Source organism: Canariomyces notabilis, assembly GCF_033297395.1.
Source record: "Canariomyces notabilis strain CBS 508.74 unplaced genomic scaffold N656scaffold_1, whole genome shotgun sequence".
NCBI lineage: Eukaryota > Fungi > Ascomycota > Sordariomycetes > Sordariales > Chaetomiaceae > Canariomyces > Canariomyces notabilis.
In genome coordinates, this window is record NW_027041823.1 from 395521 (window position 1) to 412896 (window position 17376).

The 17376-nt window shown below is 54.5% G+C and overlaps 6 protein-coding genes and 1 non-coding gene across 7 annotated transcripts; 5 read left to right on the forward strand and 2 right to left on the reverse strand.

The window, feature by feature from the left end:
• Positions 1-2198: 2198 nt before the first annotated feature.
• Positions 2199-4195, forward strand: N656DRAFT_764360 (uncharacterized protein; the record flags this gene model as incomplete). Its single annotated transcript, XM_064813325.1, has 4 exons — positions 2199-2736; positions 2791-2850; positions 2917-3452; positions 3521-4195. 4 exons carry the CDS (start codon positions 2199-2201, stop codon positions 4193-4195), a joined length of 1809 nt encoding a protein of 602 aa, XP_064674626.1.
• Positions 4196-5164: 969 nt separating this feature from the next.
• N656DRAFT_698616 (HSP20-like chaperone) lies at positions 5165-5830 on the forward strand (the record flags this gene model as incomplete). Its single annotated transcript, XM_064810723.1, has 1 exon — positions 5165-5830. One exon carries the CDS (start codon positions 5165-5167, stop codon positions 5828-5830), a length of 666 nt encoding a protein of 221 aa, XP_064674627.1.
• Positions 5831-6299: 469 nt separating this feature from the next.
• Positions 6300-6604, reverse strand: N656DRAFT_699012 (LSM-domain-containing protein; the record flags this gene model as incomplete). The annotated part of the gene is made up of 2 exons (XM_064810756.1): positions 6300-6421; positions 6493-6604. 2 exons carry the CDS (start codon positions 6602-6604, stop codon positions 6300-6302), a joined length of 234 nt encoding a protein of 77 aa, XP_064674628.1.
• Positions 6605-6964: 360 nt separating this feature from the next.
• N656DRAFT_t2 lies at positions 6965-7036 on the forward strand. Its single transcript has one exon. It is a non-coding gene; the product is annotated as a tRNA-Trp (tRNA).
• Positions 7037-10780: 3744 nt separating this feature from the next.
• Positions 10781-12648, forward strand: N656DRAFT_825288 (uncharacterized protein; the record flags this gene model as incomplete). Its single annotated transcript, XM_064818443.1, has 1 exon — positions 10781-12648. The coding sequence occupies one exon, from the start codon at positions 10781-10783 to the stop codon at positions 12509-12511; it is 1731 nt and encodes a 576-aa protein (XP_064674629.1). The 3' UTR covers positions 12512-12648.
• Positions 12649-14334: 1686 nt separating this feature from the next.
• Positions 14335-15285, forward strand: N656DRAFT_8669 (uncharacterized protein). Its single transcript, XM_064819376.1, has one exon. The coding sequence runs from the start codon at positions 14494-14496 to the stop codon at positions 14974-14976; it is 483 nt and encodes a 160-aa protein (XP_064674630.1). The 5' UTR covers positions 14335-14493; the 3' UTR covers positions 14977-15285.
• Positions 15175-16848, reverse strand: N656DRAFT_803365 (uncharacterized protein; the record flags this gene model as incomplete). Its single annotated transcript, XM_064818323.1, has 5 exons — positions 15175-15866; positions 15944-16008; positions 16074-16191; positions 16255-16621; positions 16684-16848. The coding sequence occupies 5 exons, from the start codon at positions 16846-16848 to the stop codon at positions 15595-15597; spliced, it is 987 nt and encodes a 328-aa protein (XP_064674631.1). The 3' UTR covers positions 15175-15594.
• Between the last annotated feature and the right edge of the window lie 528 nt (positions 16849-17376).

A 17376-nucleotide genomic window follows, 5' to 3' on the forward strand; every position in this document is an offset into this window, starting at 1 on the left:
GTCGACTGCAGAGTCGACTGCGTGTTCGATGACGTAATGAACTGCGAGCTCACAAACGCCAAAAGGCTGGCCCCACACACTTTCCTCTACCATGGAACAAACAGGAACAACCAGGAACCGCCAGGACAACCATGTCATTTGGGGTGTCTCCTCAATCCGAGCATCGGGAACTTGGAGACAGTAGAGCAGAACCTGTTATACAAGAGTAGCGCTGGCAAAAAGGGCGCTTCGTCATACAGGCATCACGGCTCATGAAAAACTGTTGTTACCTGCGACTACTGGCAGGAAAGAGGCGGCGACAACAGGAGTGCTTGGAGTTGTCAAGAGATGGATTGCCCAGCTAGGTAGCCATTGCTGGAGCTACCTACACTAAGTGTAGGGGTACGGGTTGGCTAACGTTTAGGGTATGAACAATTGGAAATCTCCGAGCAGCGCATGGCAGCAGGTAAGTAGCTGTCTTGGAGTCTGAAGTTAACATGCAGGAAGGAGACTCCCGGGCCAAGGTTAAGGTTGGTTGTTGCGAGGCATCCTGCTTCGCCGTATGCGGTGGCAAAACAGCCACTACCAGATGCCTATCTTTGCCTGATCCAGCACCCCAGCCTGCCGCTCCCGTAATCGCCTCATCCCATCTCATCGAAACGTCTGTACACGCACGGCACGGCATCAGTCGGCCCTCTCCTTAGGATTGGATCTGATAATGGGTTTCCGACAGTGTCGGCATCCGGCGTGTTCTGCATCCCATTGTCATATTCTCGGGGCTTCCCTCGTCCCGGTCGCTCCCAGAAGTAACAGTCAGCTTCCAAGTTTCTCTCGAAAGTCACGGGTCCTTTACACTTGTACTCTTCTTTGATAAGTCCCCTGCAGCAACGTTGCAAAACGGCCTAGCAGAAGCAGAGGCGTTGTCCTCCGCACTCATTCGATTTGCTCGGGTCGTTGACTCGATACCAGTCCCAGTCTCTCGTCCAACCAATGCCGAGCGGTGACGACAGGCCCCGGAGACTGCACGCCGCCCCCCGGTCTGAGTCTCCTCATCAGATGTGGTTCTAGACGCACACAATAACGAAAACCCCCATCGACACGCTAACATATCTGGCCCACCTGTCGCCTCCCTCCGTCAGCCGGGACGTCTAGCCCTACCCACGGTTTAGCCACCCCCCTAGACGCTCCGCTGTACGTTTCAACAACTGTCTCTCGTGCTATCGTACCGGAAAGCGAAGCTCGTGACGGTCAGGCAGGGCACACAAGTTACAGAGGAATCTGCCGCCGCCGACTATCTGAACGCAGCAGTCATACACATACACTCATCTAACGCTGTACATTTATCTGCCAGATCTGGGCAGGGTCACGCTCTGCCGGTTCCGGCTGCTGCATGGTCTATGTGTAGGAGCTCACGAGAGGTTTGCCCAGTAGCATTCTACATCCCAACTATCGCCACACTCTACACTCCGGAAGACCCAGCTGCTGTTCGCTCACCCCTTTCCTCGGCCGAAAGTTTCTTCCCCATCGACGCCGCCCCTTCCACTGCGGAACAGCCTGCCATTGCTGGCCGGGGGCGAAACAGCTCAGAGTATGCCACCTGCCCCGCCAGCTGCCGAACTCCAATCGTGGCAAAGGCCGGCCGTCTAGGTGTGAATCTGAGAGTCGCGCGCTTCCCCAGCTTTTCCTACCGTACCTGGGCTTGGTTCCCTCTTATCTGTTCCATGAGTCTCGAGGCTTTTTGCCGCTGTCAAGGTCGTCTCGTCTCGCAGGGGAGCTGAACTCTACCATTCACCGGAGATCATCCGTTTTCATCGGCCTTTCCAAAAAGCCCCCGTGCTAGCAAAATCGTACCCACTGGCGCGTTGGGCCCGTGTCCCTGCATCGGACATACAGACGGTACCGTCGCCGCCTCAAGAGGCCGAGGAAACAGACAGGAGCATCTTGGACCAGGCTACCAGGCATAGGTCTACGCTTCGAGCAGCCGACCAGGAGCAACTGCCATCCGATCCTCACGGATAGTGGGCACCGTCTCTCTGGCTGGGTTGTGCAGCCATCAGTGGCCCATGGGAGACAAACCACTCCAGTCCAGTGCTCCAACAGAGTTTCCTCAACAGGACGCTCCCGTAGCCGCTGGCTACCCTCCCCCGCTCTCACCACAGGCTTGGCGGCACCCCGAGCAACCGGCCGGCCCTCAGCATGCTTTTGCGTTTCAGTTCGACATGGCGCACCAGCAGAGAACGGGATCATTCGACTTGAGCAGCATGGCAAGCGCACTACCGCAAGTTCCGCAACCGCCTTTCCCGGTCCAACCCTATAGTCAAAGCCAACCCAGATACAATGTGCCCACGATGCAGTCCCCTGGAGTAGCCCCGATTTCTGTCTCTTCGTTTGGGGCTCCAAACTCCATGGGTCCCTACGCAGGCCAGCAGTATTACGTCCCGCAACACGTGCATATGGCGCAGTTTTACCCAGCTCCCTTGACCTCCCAGCCACCTGCCGCTATGCCTCCGAGAGCCGCTATGGGTTACTATCCAGCCTCAGTCCTCCCTAATCAGTCGCCTCATCTGGGAACCCATTACTACTACCCGGCAGCATCTCCGATCCCCGGACAGCCTCCTCATGTACAGGGACAAATTGGGCCGGGGCAATTCGTGCCACCGAATTTACATCAGCATCCGGCGCCGAGATCTAGGCAGTCACAGCCGAACAGTCAGGATGCGAACCCGGTAGTTGTGCCGGCTGGCCATCACGGGGATGGTAAGAACCGATATTCCGGAAATTCGGAGAGACGGGGAACTGATACCCACGCAGGCTCGGCCGAGAGTCGCCAGAATGTCGTCCGGGGACCCCCGAGGAAGCCACGACAAAGCGGTAAGTGCAAAATCTCAACCAGATCCCCGAGCCTATCCCGAGTAGCAGCCTAACAAGCCCGATTAGGTCACGCCATATGGATAGGGAATCTCCCTCCACAGACAGATTTAATGACCCTGGTTCAGCATGTTTGCAAGGAGGCGGACGGCTTGGAGTCGCTCTTTCTCATCTCCAAAAGCAATTGCGCCTTTGCCAACTTCAAAGACGAGCAGTCCTGCTCGGCGGCTCAGAAGAAATTACATGACTCCAAATTCATGACTGTCCGCTTAGTGAGCCGGTTACGAAAGAGCACTGTTGAGGGGCCGGCAGGTCTTACAGCTCCGACAGGGCCAGCGGCATCGTCGCCACAGGCGGGATCTACGCAGGAGCCGAGCATCGCAGGAAGTGACGAGACAGGCGAGAATGGAGTCACCGCGTCCACACCGGCTCCTAGCGCTCCTGAAACAAAGTCAGCAAGCACGCCGACCGACACCGGGCCGTTCCGGAAGGATCGTTTCTTTATCCTCAAAAGTCTAACAGTGGAAGATCTCGAGTTGAGTGTGCGGACAAGTCTTTGGGCTACGCAGTCGCACAACGAGGAGACGCTGAATTCGGCCTTCAAGGTAAGAAACACAGACTTCTTGTTTACCTCATTGAAAAGGAGCAGTATGAGCTCACCTATCTACTATAGACATCGGATAACGTGTACCTCGTATTTTCGGCGAACAAATCGGGCGAGTACTTTGGCTACGCGCGAATGGCTTCACCCATCAACGAGGATCCCGCAGCGGCCATCGAATTCGCACCGACAGCACAGTTGGCGAGCGACGTTGACCTACCCAAGGCGATACCTACCGAAGCGACGGAATATGCGCCCAAGGGCCGCATCATTGACGACTCAGCGCGTGGCACCATCTTCTGGGAGGCAGACCGCAACGACAAGGGGACTGATGGTGGACAGGAAGACGAGGGCTCCGGAGGGTCAGTGGGCGGGGACACGAGCAGCGTCCGGAGCGGCCAAGATAGTGGGGGTGCAGGCGGCGGTGCCGGGGAGACCAGCAGGGCGTGGGGTAAGCCGTTCCGGCTGGAGTGGCTGTCGACGGCTCGGCTTCCGTTCTATCGAACTCGGGGGTTGAGGAACCCCTGGAATTCAAACAGGGAGGTGAAAATTGCAAGGGATGGGACGGAGCTCGAGCCGTCGGTGGGGCGCAGGCTGATTGGGCTTTTCAACAGGGCAGCGCAAAGCCCGGCGTTGGGGATGGTGGTTCCGGGCTTGGGGGCCCAACAAGGTTTCCCCGCGGGAATCCGCGTCCCAATCCCAATGGCCGTCACGCCTGGCTTCCCTCCTCCTCCGGCTCATAGCTGATGGGTATGCATCAGGGTCCGAAAAGGTGGGGGTGACAGACAATTGTGCCCAGTCATATTGCATCGTTCTCATTGCCGTATCGAGACTACGGTTGAGTTTACAGGTCAGAGATGGGATTATAGAACAGCGTCGAATTACTGACCTGAATTGAGCTTCTGCTGGAAAGATTCTCATTGGCTAAAGCATACCTTTCTCTGTTGCGAATCCCCGCGTATGCCCCTCAGAGGGCCCTTCTCAAGTGGTGGCGATGGACGATGACGTCATTGATGCCAAGACACATATCTCGTCGATCTCACCACCGCGCAATCCACAACCCACGACGTTATCGTTGTTCCTCATCAGCAAACTGCTGTGATTGACGTGCATTGCTGCCTGCAAAGCGATTGAAGATGCTCGCGAATTCTAGCCTCTTCGATTTGAAGATTGTGTGGTTGATGGGCGTTTGCAAATGCAACAGCCTGCGCGCATACCGCGCGCTGTGTTTACTACCTGAAGCTTCTAGAGCTTTGCCGACGGTTCTGGTGGAAGGTTTGACAACATCGTGAACAAAGATGATCGTCAATCTTCATTCATCTCACCATCCAGCAACACCAAACAGTTGACTTCTCGCAGACTCGCCACCCTTCCAGAAACGTCGACAATACCATCGTACATTCCACAACATCCTCAATTCATCTTCGAACAATGTTCATGAAGCTTGTGGAAGATGCGGACGCTGCCTGGCTCTTCGAGCCTCATGGGTATATATTCGGGCTGAGGTGCAGGGCATCGCCGACCTCTCCTCTCCTCAGATCAGACATCAAAGCAAACAGCAAAGCAACTCACGACTAGTTGATGCAATCATACCGACCTCTCTCGCGAACGCTTGCACAAGTCTCGCGACTGCCTAAAGTCATCAAGCACAACAACACTCTTCGCCGAACTCTTACAACCACAGCTCCCAAAGCAATCTCGACTACCGCACCCAAAATGTCGTTCTTCCCGCGCGGTTTTTACAGCCCGGACACGAGCTTCACTCCGCTCTTCCGGCTGCTGGACGAGTTCGACAACTACACCAACGAGGTGCGCAACCAGGAGGGCGGCGGATCGCGCCACCGCCGGCACCAGATGCGCACCTTCAGCCCTAAGTTCGACGTCCGCGAGACGGACACGGCCTACGAGCTGCACGGCGAGCTGCCGGGCATCGACCGCGAAAACATCAACATTGAGTTCACCGACCCGCAGACCATTGTCATCCGCGGCCGCGTCGAGCGCGCCTACACCAGCGGCACTCCGCCTGCCGGGCTGGTTGAGGGCGGCACGCAGATGAGCGGCGCCATCACCGAGAAGGGCGAGGGTGCCGAGAACAACAACAACCACGCACGCAAGGCCTCGGTTGCGGACGAGAAGGCCGAGGAGCAGGCCCAGTCCAAGGAGGTGACTCAGCACAATGGCACGAACGGCGGCGCGCGCCAGCAGGAGGAGAAGTACAAGTACTGGGTCCAGGAGCGCTCCGTCGGCGAGTTTGCCCGCACCTTCAGCTTCCCGACCCGCGTCGACCAGGACGCCGTCTCGGCTAACCTCAACAATGGCGTCCTGAGCCTCATTGTTCCCAAGGCCAAGAGGCACGAGACGCGCCGCATCGCCATCAACTAAGTATGGGGTTCCATTGAGGAGGACTAGTTGGTCTGGTTTCTGGGATCATGGCATGGCATCATGAGGGACTTGGGAGGATCTGGAGTTTGGGGTTTCGCATGCATGGATCTGGCCGGTTCGGAAGCGTAGGCGCATTGGAGGTTAGCGCATTCGTTCTCTTTGAGGAACAGGAACAGTCTCTGCGACGGTGACGGTAGTTCATAGTCATCAGTCATTCCTTTCCCAAGAGCAATAATAAAAACATTATTAAAACAAATTCTGAACTGCGTGCCACAAACCGTAGCTGTGTAGTTCCTACCGTATCACTACATCGTAGACAGCCTGGCCCATCATACCTGAAAATGCATCACAAACTCTGTTGACCACAGACCCGTAGAGGAGTTGCAACGTCAATCGGCAGCAATGTACATGACTGCATACGATGTCAGAAACTTGAACAGAACAGGATGACCAAATACCGGTGAAAAGGTTACGGACCGTTATTCCCCCTGACGAATGCATCACCGTAACTCCGTCGCTTGACGCCGTTGACGTATTCTTCGGTCTTTTCCAGCGCAATGTTCATGTAGCCGTCCACCGACTGGAGCTCGCCTGTGTCCAGCGAGAAGACCGGGCTGTCAGTTAGCATGAAGATTGGAGCGGAAGAGAGAGGACAAACTTACCCTTGTAAACAACACCCGAGTTGAGCTTGACGGTCACGGGATTCCCAATGATCTCGCTCAGAAACCCAGACGGGTCCTTACCCTCACCCTGGGTGACTGTGCCGTTTTCCATGTCGTTCTAAGTTGAAAAGCGCGCTGAGGCAGAGAGCTGACTTTTTGTTTGATGCAGGCTGTGAGGTTGATGAAGGTGAAGGTGAAGGTGCCCAAGTTTGGCTTAGCGGGGTTCTGGTGATGATGGTCCCACAACCCGGAGCACCGCCGGTTTTGTCGCAGAACTCGGGTGTTCCCACTTCCCAGTCCCAAGCAAAACAAGTTCTATCACTACACTCCGAGAGGCACGGTTTACAGCACAAATTGACGACAATCAGAAACAAAGAACATGAATCGTGAGCTGTCTTCTGATAAGGGAGCCACGTAGCCACAACCTCACCCTCATCATCCCTGATTTTGGAACATGTTTAACAAGCACATCGGGCCCATGGCGCAACGGTAGCGCGTGTGACTCCAGATCACAAGGTTATCCGTTCAAATCGGGTTGGGCTCATATATTTTTCTCATTTTTTCCTGCATCTGGAAACCAAACTCTAAGGAAGATCTGTCAAATGTTTTGTTTGGGGGTGACCTTAACTTGCTTCACGTAGCTGACAAGTTTGTCGAGGAGGCAGAAGATCAAGCATTTGTCTGTTTGAGAGCATTTGGGGAAGTAGGTCTGCTACCAAACAAACCCCTTTTTGTTTGTTGTGGAGTCTCCAGGCAAGCATAGTGTAATGGCAGCATATCACTACTGAGCAGGGACCGAATCAGTATAAAAAGTATGTGATGAGTTCGCCTGAGAGTGTGAGGATTCTGAGGAGACATCAGGAGAAGAGGAGCGAGAATCATACGGGTTAGGGTTATATACTGACATTGTTGATGTACTCGTGCGAGGTCGCTACTGACAGAGATCAATCTTCCTCACATTCTTTCACACAATGCTAGGTTCTTCTTGCCAAGTTCAAGCACATCGACTGGCGCCAGCCCTACACCCTCGTCAAATTCTGCAAGTCTGCGTACGCAACACTCCTCTCAATCTTCCTCAAGGAGAACCCTTACTCTGCAACAAACTCGACAAGCTCGTGTATTTTCCTTTCAATATCCTTCTAACACCAGCAGCGATCCCAACTTTCAGTCGGTGCGGTTTTTGTTGCCGAACGGGATTGTGCGGTGCATTGGAGCATGCGCTCCAACAGAAAAATCAGGCGTCATGACCGGCATGGAGCAAGTCTACGCCTTCCCGAACGGCAGCTCGAAGGGGTTGTAGGAATGAAACCACGGACGCGGTACAAGCGAGCATTGGCTAAAGGCCCAAGACGAACAATGGCGTTGCCGGAAGCAAGAGGAATCATGATACCTGTAACCGAACCCGCTGGCGCCAAGCAGAACGGAACAGGCGCGTTTGGCGGGAGGATCCCGCCACCAACCAGCGAGAATACAGCCTTCCGGCTCACTCAGACGAGCGACCGCGAGCGAATACAAGACGATGAAGGCAGAAGATATCAGGCTGCTGAACGCGGCAAGCTTCTTAGCCGCGTACAGGCAGCCAGCTTGATGGTCTCCCGAATCACGACGGAAGAGCCGAGAGAAATTGCGGAGGGCCCTGATTAATCGTATCTGACAGGATCGCAAGACGATTTGCGTGGAGGACGGGCGTCCGGAAACAGGCGGGCGTACTTTGGTGCCGACCCCAGAGCATGCATAGGGTGTCCAAGGGGCACGAAATGACCAGAGCAGATTTTCTCCCAAACATCTTCTCCCACAGACCGGCGAGGGAGATGAGCTGGAGGCCGACGAGCCGGACTATTCTGCCGGCGTGCTCAACAAGAAAGCTGTCGTTTGAGCAAGGAAATTAAGTTGAGGGTCTTCATGGCCCAGGCCTGCTGGGGAGCAAGTCTGTGAGCTCCACGGCAAGGCTGAGAACCTCGACCGGAACCTGAAGCTCATTCACGACTGGGTCCCAGCGCTCTTCGAAAACCAGGATGACGACGAGGTTGACGAGCTTCGCCATGAGTTGGCTAATGTATATTGAATTGACGCAAAGACAGACCTTCTTATCAGCAACGGCATCTGCTACTATGCGAAGGGTAGGCTGGCCGATGATTCCCGTCCTTTATTCCCTGCGGGACCGCGGCGTTTGGGCACATTCATTGCTGTTTGGCAGGAAACAAGTGCTTGGTCGACTACGCCTGCTATCAAAGAGCGACGAATATGGAACGACGTATCTGGCGGCGTGCACCGACGAAAGCTACAATGTAGGATACAAACAAAGAGAATACCTAGATAAGAGAGCATAAGGTACTTGAAGGAGGAAGTTCAGCCCAGAAAGCAGCCGCTGATTTCCCTTTACATTACTAAAGCTTGGCCAACGAGATGTGAGTAAGGGGCTAGCTAAGACTACGGATACCGGTAGTCTAGCTCTTACGAACGCCTCGGCCTTAATCTCAGTACCGCCAATAGAGCTCCCGAAGCAGAGGATGAAGAAGAGGAGGGCGGAGTCAAGGCTGAAGATGGCCGTCGGAACAACAGGACTCAGTTTGAGTCTCGAGACCCAGTTTCACGAATATGCAAGATACACCCCAGTCCAACGAGGTTGACGTCGTTGACATTGCTCCTGGCGCTGTAAGTTCCGTCCGTTCTGACTCCAGAGCAATCTAGTTTGGTGCGAATTCTAACTGAGTTATAGACGCATTACATGTTCCTCTCGGAACGCTTCCACTTTCGATCATGGTCCTGCATGAACGAGGCAGGAACAAGCAGGACGTTCACCTACTTCTTCAGCATCTCCCTTGCCGTTATACATCGAATTCCAGCCGGACAAGGCTGCTGGAAATATAATCAAGGCCTTTTTCAGGAGGCCAACGCCGCCCGGCTCGCTACGCCAAGGCAAGCTTCGCGGTATCAAGAGCCCATCATCATGGATCACACCCCGCGCTCGGCCTAGAAGATCCTGGCCCCGCCGACGAAACAACCCACGCGCCCCAACAAGCGCAAGCTAGCAGACCAAACTGCGTCCCCAAACAAGCGATCTACGAGCGTTTCGGCCCTTCACTCGAGACGAGCATGTTTCCTGTGGTTGCCTCTGGCGCGAAGACTCTGGGCAGGGCTACTGGGCGCGGGACTGGGATTCAGGCGTTCTTTGATACGGAAGACATGGTGGAGTGAGCAATGGCCGCGTAGCGCTTACGGCAGGGCATTCTGGAGGATGGGCAGTGAATTCACTGGCACTGCGAGGAGGATTGAGGAAATGGGTTTGTAATCTTAGTTCTACAGCCATGCGGCTGCTTTTTTCTTTCAAATTTGGGGCACTTGTTGCGGGATCTCTCGCCTCCACGAGTCCACAGGTCAGGATACGCCATTCCAGGATGAGGCTTCCTTGTCTCAGCCTCAGGACACGTATGTGGCTGGCCAATCCGTAGTATATAGAGATCCCAGGAGTCCATCAGGACTCCCTTTCCTTCAATCAATCAATTATCATCTTACGTCTGGAGTACACACCTCACTTGTGTGATGTGGTGTGCCCTGGGCGTCGTGCCTCTTGAAGGTATCGTTCCTTGATATCGACCTTTGGATCACCAGCGAGATCCTTGTTGATCCACGAGGATCCCGCAACACCTTTGTTGTTACTACCAGTCGGTGGGCACCAAACAATGTAAGCTGAGCTAAGTGATCTGCACTGAATTACCACCCGGTTGCCCTCGGGTTGTTCAAAACATATTATTGTCTCTCATTATCCGGCCTCAATCCGGGTTTGAACTAACTTTGAAAAGCCCTATACAGTACAAGGCATATACAGCATTCACTAGGCTGTCACCCAAAGCACATAGCTACCCGTTAACACCATTCCATCATGGAAAATACCGGACGACAGTGGTCATCATAGTAACATAGCAGAGGAACAAGCACAAACTATAATTCACCCAACGTCCCTCCCTAGATATAAATATTGAATCTTCGCAGCACAAGGCAGTAAAGGCACCACATCCGGAAGGTCGGACACATAAGCATTAGCCGACAGGTAAATTATAGAGGATACTACATAGACCTCGGACTCCGAGCGAACTAGTACAAGTATGGAATCAATGAAGAAGGAGGCGGAAAGCATATAGAAAGCAGGAGCGTTCCTAACGTCCATGATCCGGGTAGGTACTGATTGACCTCAATCTTGGCGGCCTCATCTCTGTTACATTTCCCATCGCATCCCCTTTCCCATCTTGTGTCCCTAAGCTATTCCCACCGCGCACCTGACTCCAAAATGTTGTCCATCATCTACACCTTCCTTCTCCTCGGAAGGGTAACGGCAACACCGCCCCTCCCCCGCCTCCTCATCTCTCTAACCCCAATCTTCTCCACGCCAACGACAACATCCTCCACATCCGGACCCGAAATAACAGCCCTAAACGTAACGCTCGTCCTAACCGGCGCGCCGTATACATCCCCGCTCCTCTCGCACCTTCTCAACAATGGCGCAACAAGAACAATAAACGCAACCCTCTCCGCATCAGACTCGACCGGTCCGTTGTCACTTTCCACACATGTCGACAAGAACACCTCGAATGCAATTCAATTCTGGTCCGTACCATCTGGACGAAACATAGTCGGGGATATTACGGTGAGATTCCTCGCTGAAGTCCCACCCGGATTAGGGATCGGAAACGGGCCGAGGATAGATCTCCGTCGCGACCAGGGCGGGCTGATTGGGCTTGGGGAGGGTTTCCTACCCCGTCCGGCAGTTGACGAGGAGTGGGATGTTATTGTGAGATGGGAGAACACTGATGCGTATCCGAATGGGATCAGGGCGGTTTCTTCGCTCGGGGAGGGACACGAGGTTAGGGCGCAGGGACGGCCAGGACGGATTGTTGATAAAACGTATTTTGCGGTCCGGAGGTTGGGACGGTGGCCGCCTTGGGGGGAAGATGAGGGTGAGAGTCAGAGTCAGAGCGAGAATGAAGGGCCGTTCGCCATGTACTGGGTCCGGGAGGCACCACCATGGGATTTGGACCGTCTCGGTGAGCGGATCAAGATGCTGACCGCAGCCGTTCGCAATTTTTTCGGAGAAGGAAAGGACTCGTTCAGGATGTTTTGGCGCAGAGCGGCGCGGGGATACGGCGGCGCGGGCGGGTTCCGGTCGTTCATGATGGAGTTTACGAGTCTTGCGGGCGAGGAGCTGTCGATTGACGAATTGGAAAACCTGATCTCGCACGAGTCGGTACATGGCTACGCGTTGATGAACCCGGTCCGGCAGCAAGACGTTTGGTATCGCGAGGGCGTGGCGACGTACTACGCCGTCATGGCGCCCTTCCTAGCTGGCGTTGTGGATGGCGATTATTTTGTGCGGTGTATGAACAACAACGCGCAGGCATATTATACCGGCGGCACGACGGGCCTCAACTGGACATATGTTCTGCAGAATTACTGGACGAGCACACCCCTTGTCCGGACGTCGTATTTCAGGGGCTTCATATATCTCGCTCAGGTCCACGGGCTGGTCCAGCAGGCGACCGACGGGACCAAAGGTCTGGACGACGTCGTGCTCGCGCTCTATCAACGGTACAAAACTGACGCAGTGACCCAGGGCGAGCAATTCGTCGCTGCGGTTGCCGAGTACGTAGGAAACACAACCGCCGCGGCGAGTTTCGAGGACATGACGAGCGGTAAACTCGTCATTCCCGCCACGGACAGCTTCGCCAAGTACGGATTAAAACTGGTCAGACAGGACGCTGAGAAGTTGGAACTTGGGTTCTCTGAAGCGAGTTTTGGCGGAGTCATCACAGGCCTTGTAGCCGGGTCGAGAGCCGAGGAGGCGGGAATCAGGGAGGGCGACAAGGTTGTTCGGTTCTGGTCATTCTCGACGGCTGCTGATTCCCTCAATAACAAGATGAAGGTTGTGATAGAACGTGATGGCCAACAAAGTACCATCACGTACTCCCCTCGAAGCCGTAACAAGGTGGAATGTTATCAGTGGGTTCGCATGGGCGCGGCATAGCACAATGGACAAGCAGCAGACGCAACGGACCTGGGTTGTATTGGAAGTCGAAATCTATGTTTATATACATGGGAAAGTTTGTATTATCGTAAGCCTTGCTTCGATATGTCCGTACTAGTAATGTTGTTATTTGCGATGAGAACGACTCGGAGCTTGCCTCGATGGTAATGTATCGGTTAACAAGCCCCTGCCCAATACCATTGATAGGTACCTACTCATGTGCTGGGAGCAGAATCCATACCACTCTGGTGAGCCACGCACCTGAGTATACCGAAGGTACCTTATATATTCCCAATATAGTACCTCCTTACCAAGTTGAATAGTTTATTACGCTTAAGATACATAGCCAGATCAGGCTGATCAGCATCTTAACAACAGGACTTGGCGGTCGACGGTTTTTAACAACATACAATGATACACTACAAATTTTTCATGCCGAGAAGCAATTTGATTTGAAACCCTTCTTTCAGCCAGACGTTGTAGCCACACCCGTACATCAGGAGCTTCTTGAGTGGAAGAAGGGGCAATACGACCGGGAAGCCTAGGTACCTAAGGTTGAAGATGTGTCTAACAGCGCGATTGACCGCCTCATTATCAAGCGGCGGCTGTTATTCGACCTCTTTGTCTGGCGGTATCAACAGCATCTTGCTGGCTCACCCAACCCGTATCATATCCTCCTGCAGGTCGATGACAGGGGCGTCACTAGGAACCTGAACTCGCGTGTCATCCGGGTCCTCTCAGCCAGGCTGGATTAGCTTGCTGGCAAGTTCGAATAGCGTCCTTAGTCTATAGAAGGATACCTAGGTATTTAGCATTTTTAGTTCGTTACAAAGACCGTAGGAATGAAGGAAGAACAAGGACCACATCGAGATGCCGCCATGTTCACCGTCGTCCGTACCTTAACCTTGATCGATGAGTGATCAGAGTGAATCATGGAAGTCAATGTAGCCGCATGCGCCTGTGCTGAACGCTTAACCTGTCCCTGATGTGTGAATTGTGTATCACACCCCTGATATGGAGTCCCTACTAGCTGGCCCCTTGGACTGCTCTCACACGAACTGTCCCTCTCGCCGGGACTGTTCTCTGCTGATCCCCGGACTCTGATGCCGAGACCTGCCTTGCCCTGCCCCAACTTGACCTTTGGCCGCGTTGGTGAAAACACCATCTCTGCGACCTGAGTGGCCGTCGACGGTGACCCGCTGTCGTCGACGGGGAACCCGCCCACAGAAAGTCACGGAGAGAGAGCGCCCCTCGCCTCCAAAACTTTTGACTTTCCGTTGGATCTTCACCTCTCTTGTTCGACAGGTTTCTCTCTGCTCCACGATCAACCTTTCACTTGAGCGTTCTTTCTCAGCCACTTAGTGATCCAAACTAAAAGATCCGACACACGACAGAGATATGGATGGCCTCAGGTCTGCTGGCGGCGTCGAGGAGAATCGTGCCAGGGTTCCTCGCTCTCGACCTATTTCTGAGACGAAATATGCCAGGGCGGTTACCACTAAGCTCCAAGAATATGAAGACAAGGGCGACTTGAAGTCGGCCCCAATCAAGGAGCAGCACCTAGCGAACTTTGCTAGGTATTGTTATACTCGCCTCTATGCGGTCCCCGGCAAAAATCGAGACCGCTTGGTCAAGTGGTGCAACGAAAACGCGGACTCGATCAGGTCGTGGGGCGACCTGGGCGGTTTTTTGAACACGAAGGCGGAAGATGCTCTTTTGGGCATCCATAATCCTCCCAAGCCGAGCACCCCGCCTGAAGAGGCGGACCGCGACGGTCGCTCTGCTTCCCCCCCTGGCTCTGTCCTCGCCCCTGGCCCCGTCTCGGCTCCCGGCGCTGTCCTCCCCTCGGGGTTTGTCTTCCCCCCCGGCCTTGTCTTCCCTCCTAGTCCTACTCCCGGTCAGTATGAGCAGCTGGCTGTGAGCCCCAGCGAGGCCGACGAAATCAACCAGCAGCAGCAGGTAAGTGCCTATGATCGCGGCGAATGGGCCATGAGAATATCTCGATAGGATTTCTGACAACCCTTCCACAGGAACATGGTGCAGATCCTCAGCACTTTGGGGGATATGGCCCGACCACGGTGGAAACGCTCGAATTCCATCATAGCTCTCTTCACTCTGAGTTGGATCGGCTGAAACAGACCTTCGCCTACGACGGCCAAATGAAGTTGGCTTTCGAGATGACGATGGCCCCCCAAATTGCCGCAATGGTGAGCGAAGCTGCAAGGATGATGGCCAACTTCCACGTCGAAGCCCAGAACGGGCGATATGCCGCTGAGGGTCAAGCCCAAGGCCAGCAAGGTCCCGGATTTGGACCACCTCCGGAGTTTGGGCCCTCTGAGATCATAAACGATGGGGCAACTGGAGCGACGGGTGGGCAACTGTCTCAGGAACAGGTGCAGCCTATTCCTGGCGTGGACAACGTGGATTTTGAGTTTGAGTCTGTTCTTAAGTCTATGCTTCAATAAAAGACCCAAGTGCTCGGCCGGTCAGCCCACTAGTCCCACTCGTGATGAATCCCTAGTGCCTGACCTTGGTCATGGTCACGGCAGTATCTCATTTTCAAGAATAAAGTTGCCGACCGGGGCAACTTGATCTCCCTTTGTGGAGAGATGTCGTGTGGAAGCCGATACTAACTGACGATGATGAAGAGGGGAGTAACTCTGAGCACACTGGTGACGTTCATCACTGACATCGGGCCGCCAAAAAGTCAATGATCATCCCATTCCCCAAAGCCCTTTCTTGTTAGTGCGGTGAACCAGACATCAAAAGTTGCGGCCGACCTGTCAAGATAACCCAAACAAAAGCCTGCAAGGCATCACTGAACAAGAACACTGAGCGGGAGAAAGACTGGAATGGAATGGGATGATTAAGATTAAAACGGGGAATAAACGGCCTTCAAGCGCTTCCTTCAACCCAAAGAACCTTTACCCGCCGCGCTTCCCAAAACTAGTCATCTCGTACATGACAGCGGTGGACTTCTCGGCCGCCCCGCCGCCCTCGCTGCTCATGCCTAGCGTGTACGAGCTGCTGCTCTTCGGCTGGGGTCCCAATGTGTTCATGTCGCTGTGGTTGTCGTGGCCGAGCTAGGCGTGGCGCCTCTCTTGCTCTTGCTGCTGCTGCTGCTGCTGCTGCTGCTGCCGTTGCTTTTCTTGTTGTTGTTGGTAGGCACGGTGGTTGGCGCTGCCGCTGACGTTTTGGCTGTGGATCGAGTCGTGCACGCTCGTGCTCGCCACTTCGGTCGGCGTGTCGTACAATCCGCGCTTCTTGAACAGGTGGCGCATCATTGGGATCGACGCGGCCACGATGGTGCAGGCGGGCTCGACGAAGCCCCATAGGACGAGCGGTAGCGAGTTGTCTGGGCGGTTAAACTTGGTTAGTTGGGGCCCCTTTTGGCACTTGCTTTGCTGGCATGCTTGATCAAATAATACTCACAGCTAAAGTCGCTGTCGTACAGGAGGGGAATCGTGGTCATCTTAATGATACACGTAATGCCAGCACTAAGGAGGCAGTAATGGTTAGCAAAGTCGTGCCGCGGATGGCGGACGCGCCCAGGGGGATCTACAAGACACCCATGCTCATAGCAATCGCCGCCCCAATCTTCTCTCTGTTGTACATGTTGTATCTGAGCAGCAGCCTCCAGGGGAGTAAGGCAAGGGCGAAGTCGCAGAACGCGGAGCATGCTGTGACAGGTTCATGTCAGTTGGCTTGCCCGCCAGTGGTCAATGTAAGTGGGAGCCACCTACCTCCTGTGAACAAGCTGTAGTTGATGGTGACGCTGGTTGGCCAACACTCCCCCGGAAGCATGGCATTCCACGTCTTGGCTGGAGGATTGCACGAGACCCAGAAGAACAGCGCGCTCAAATAGTGCGTGACGTTCAGGAGAACAAGGAGACCCCAAATAAACCACTTCATCCAGCCATCAGTCAGCCTGAGCAGTGTTATGGCAAACGAAGTCTTGCTGCAGGCTACGGCAATGATAGAGGCGAAGCCGGATATGTTGCTCTGGATGCCATAGGTAATCAGATTCTCGACGGGAACCTGCTCAAAGTGCAGGCCGAAGCCGAGACGGACATTCGCCGTTGTGGCCCCGCAGCTGAGGAGGAGAAGAATCTTTCAAGATGACACATAATCAGTGTTGGAGCTCGGATAAACATCACGGAACGGATGCACACCCAGGCGACGATGATAAAATAGTCATCCCACCAAAGCTGGCGACGTCGGACGATCTTGCAGTAAAGTCGAAGACCAAGGAAGGCGGCCGAGAGGGCAGTCAAGGGCCACAAGACTGCGAGAATCGTGATCCCCCGCGGGTTGTCTGAGACAGGGATGTAAGTCATCGCGCCACGTCGGAGGACCACCATGGGCCGTGGGGACGAGAGGCAGCGTCGCGGACGGCGAGGTAGATACAGAGCAGATGAGGCATCCGTATCATGTCGACTCTCATCGACCTTTCGTCACGGTTGAAGTTGTCACACTCGACATTTCGTGTTTCGACGTTCCAGTCACGACTCACGATGGGACCCTGAACATAATGTAAAACATCCAACAGCAGGGGAGGGATGACAAGAGTTTATAAACGCTGGAGTAAAGATCGATCGCGGCCAGAATGTGACACCGATCTGGTGCCTGGTCTTGCCGTCTTGGAAATTGGCAAATCTCGTCGATCCAAGGCCCACCCGGCGGCTAGCTTTGCTCGCCTCGCGCATCTGCAGTGATGGCGCATCCAATTTGGGCCTAACGCCCTCTGTGACGCGTCCGCTCCCCGCAGGACGGGCTCAAATCCGAGCTTCCGCGCTTGGTCGGGTGGGCCTGCAAAGACGGGATTTGCTTGGACCTGCATGGTCGCACTGACCCCTGAGAGGAAG

Bases quoted from the DNA above. Each gene is read 5' to 3' on its own strand.
- N656DRAFT_8669 (XM_064819376.1), top strand. From the start codon at position 14,494: ATGGGCCATGAGAATATCTCGATAGGATTTCTGACAACCCTTCCACAG.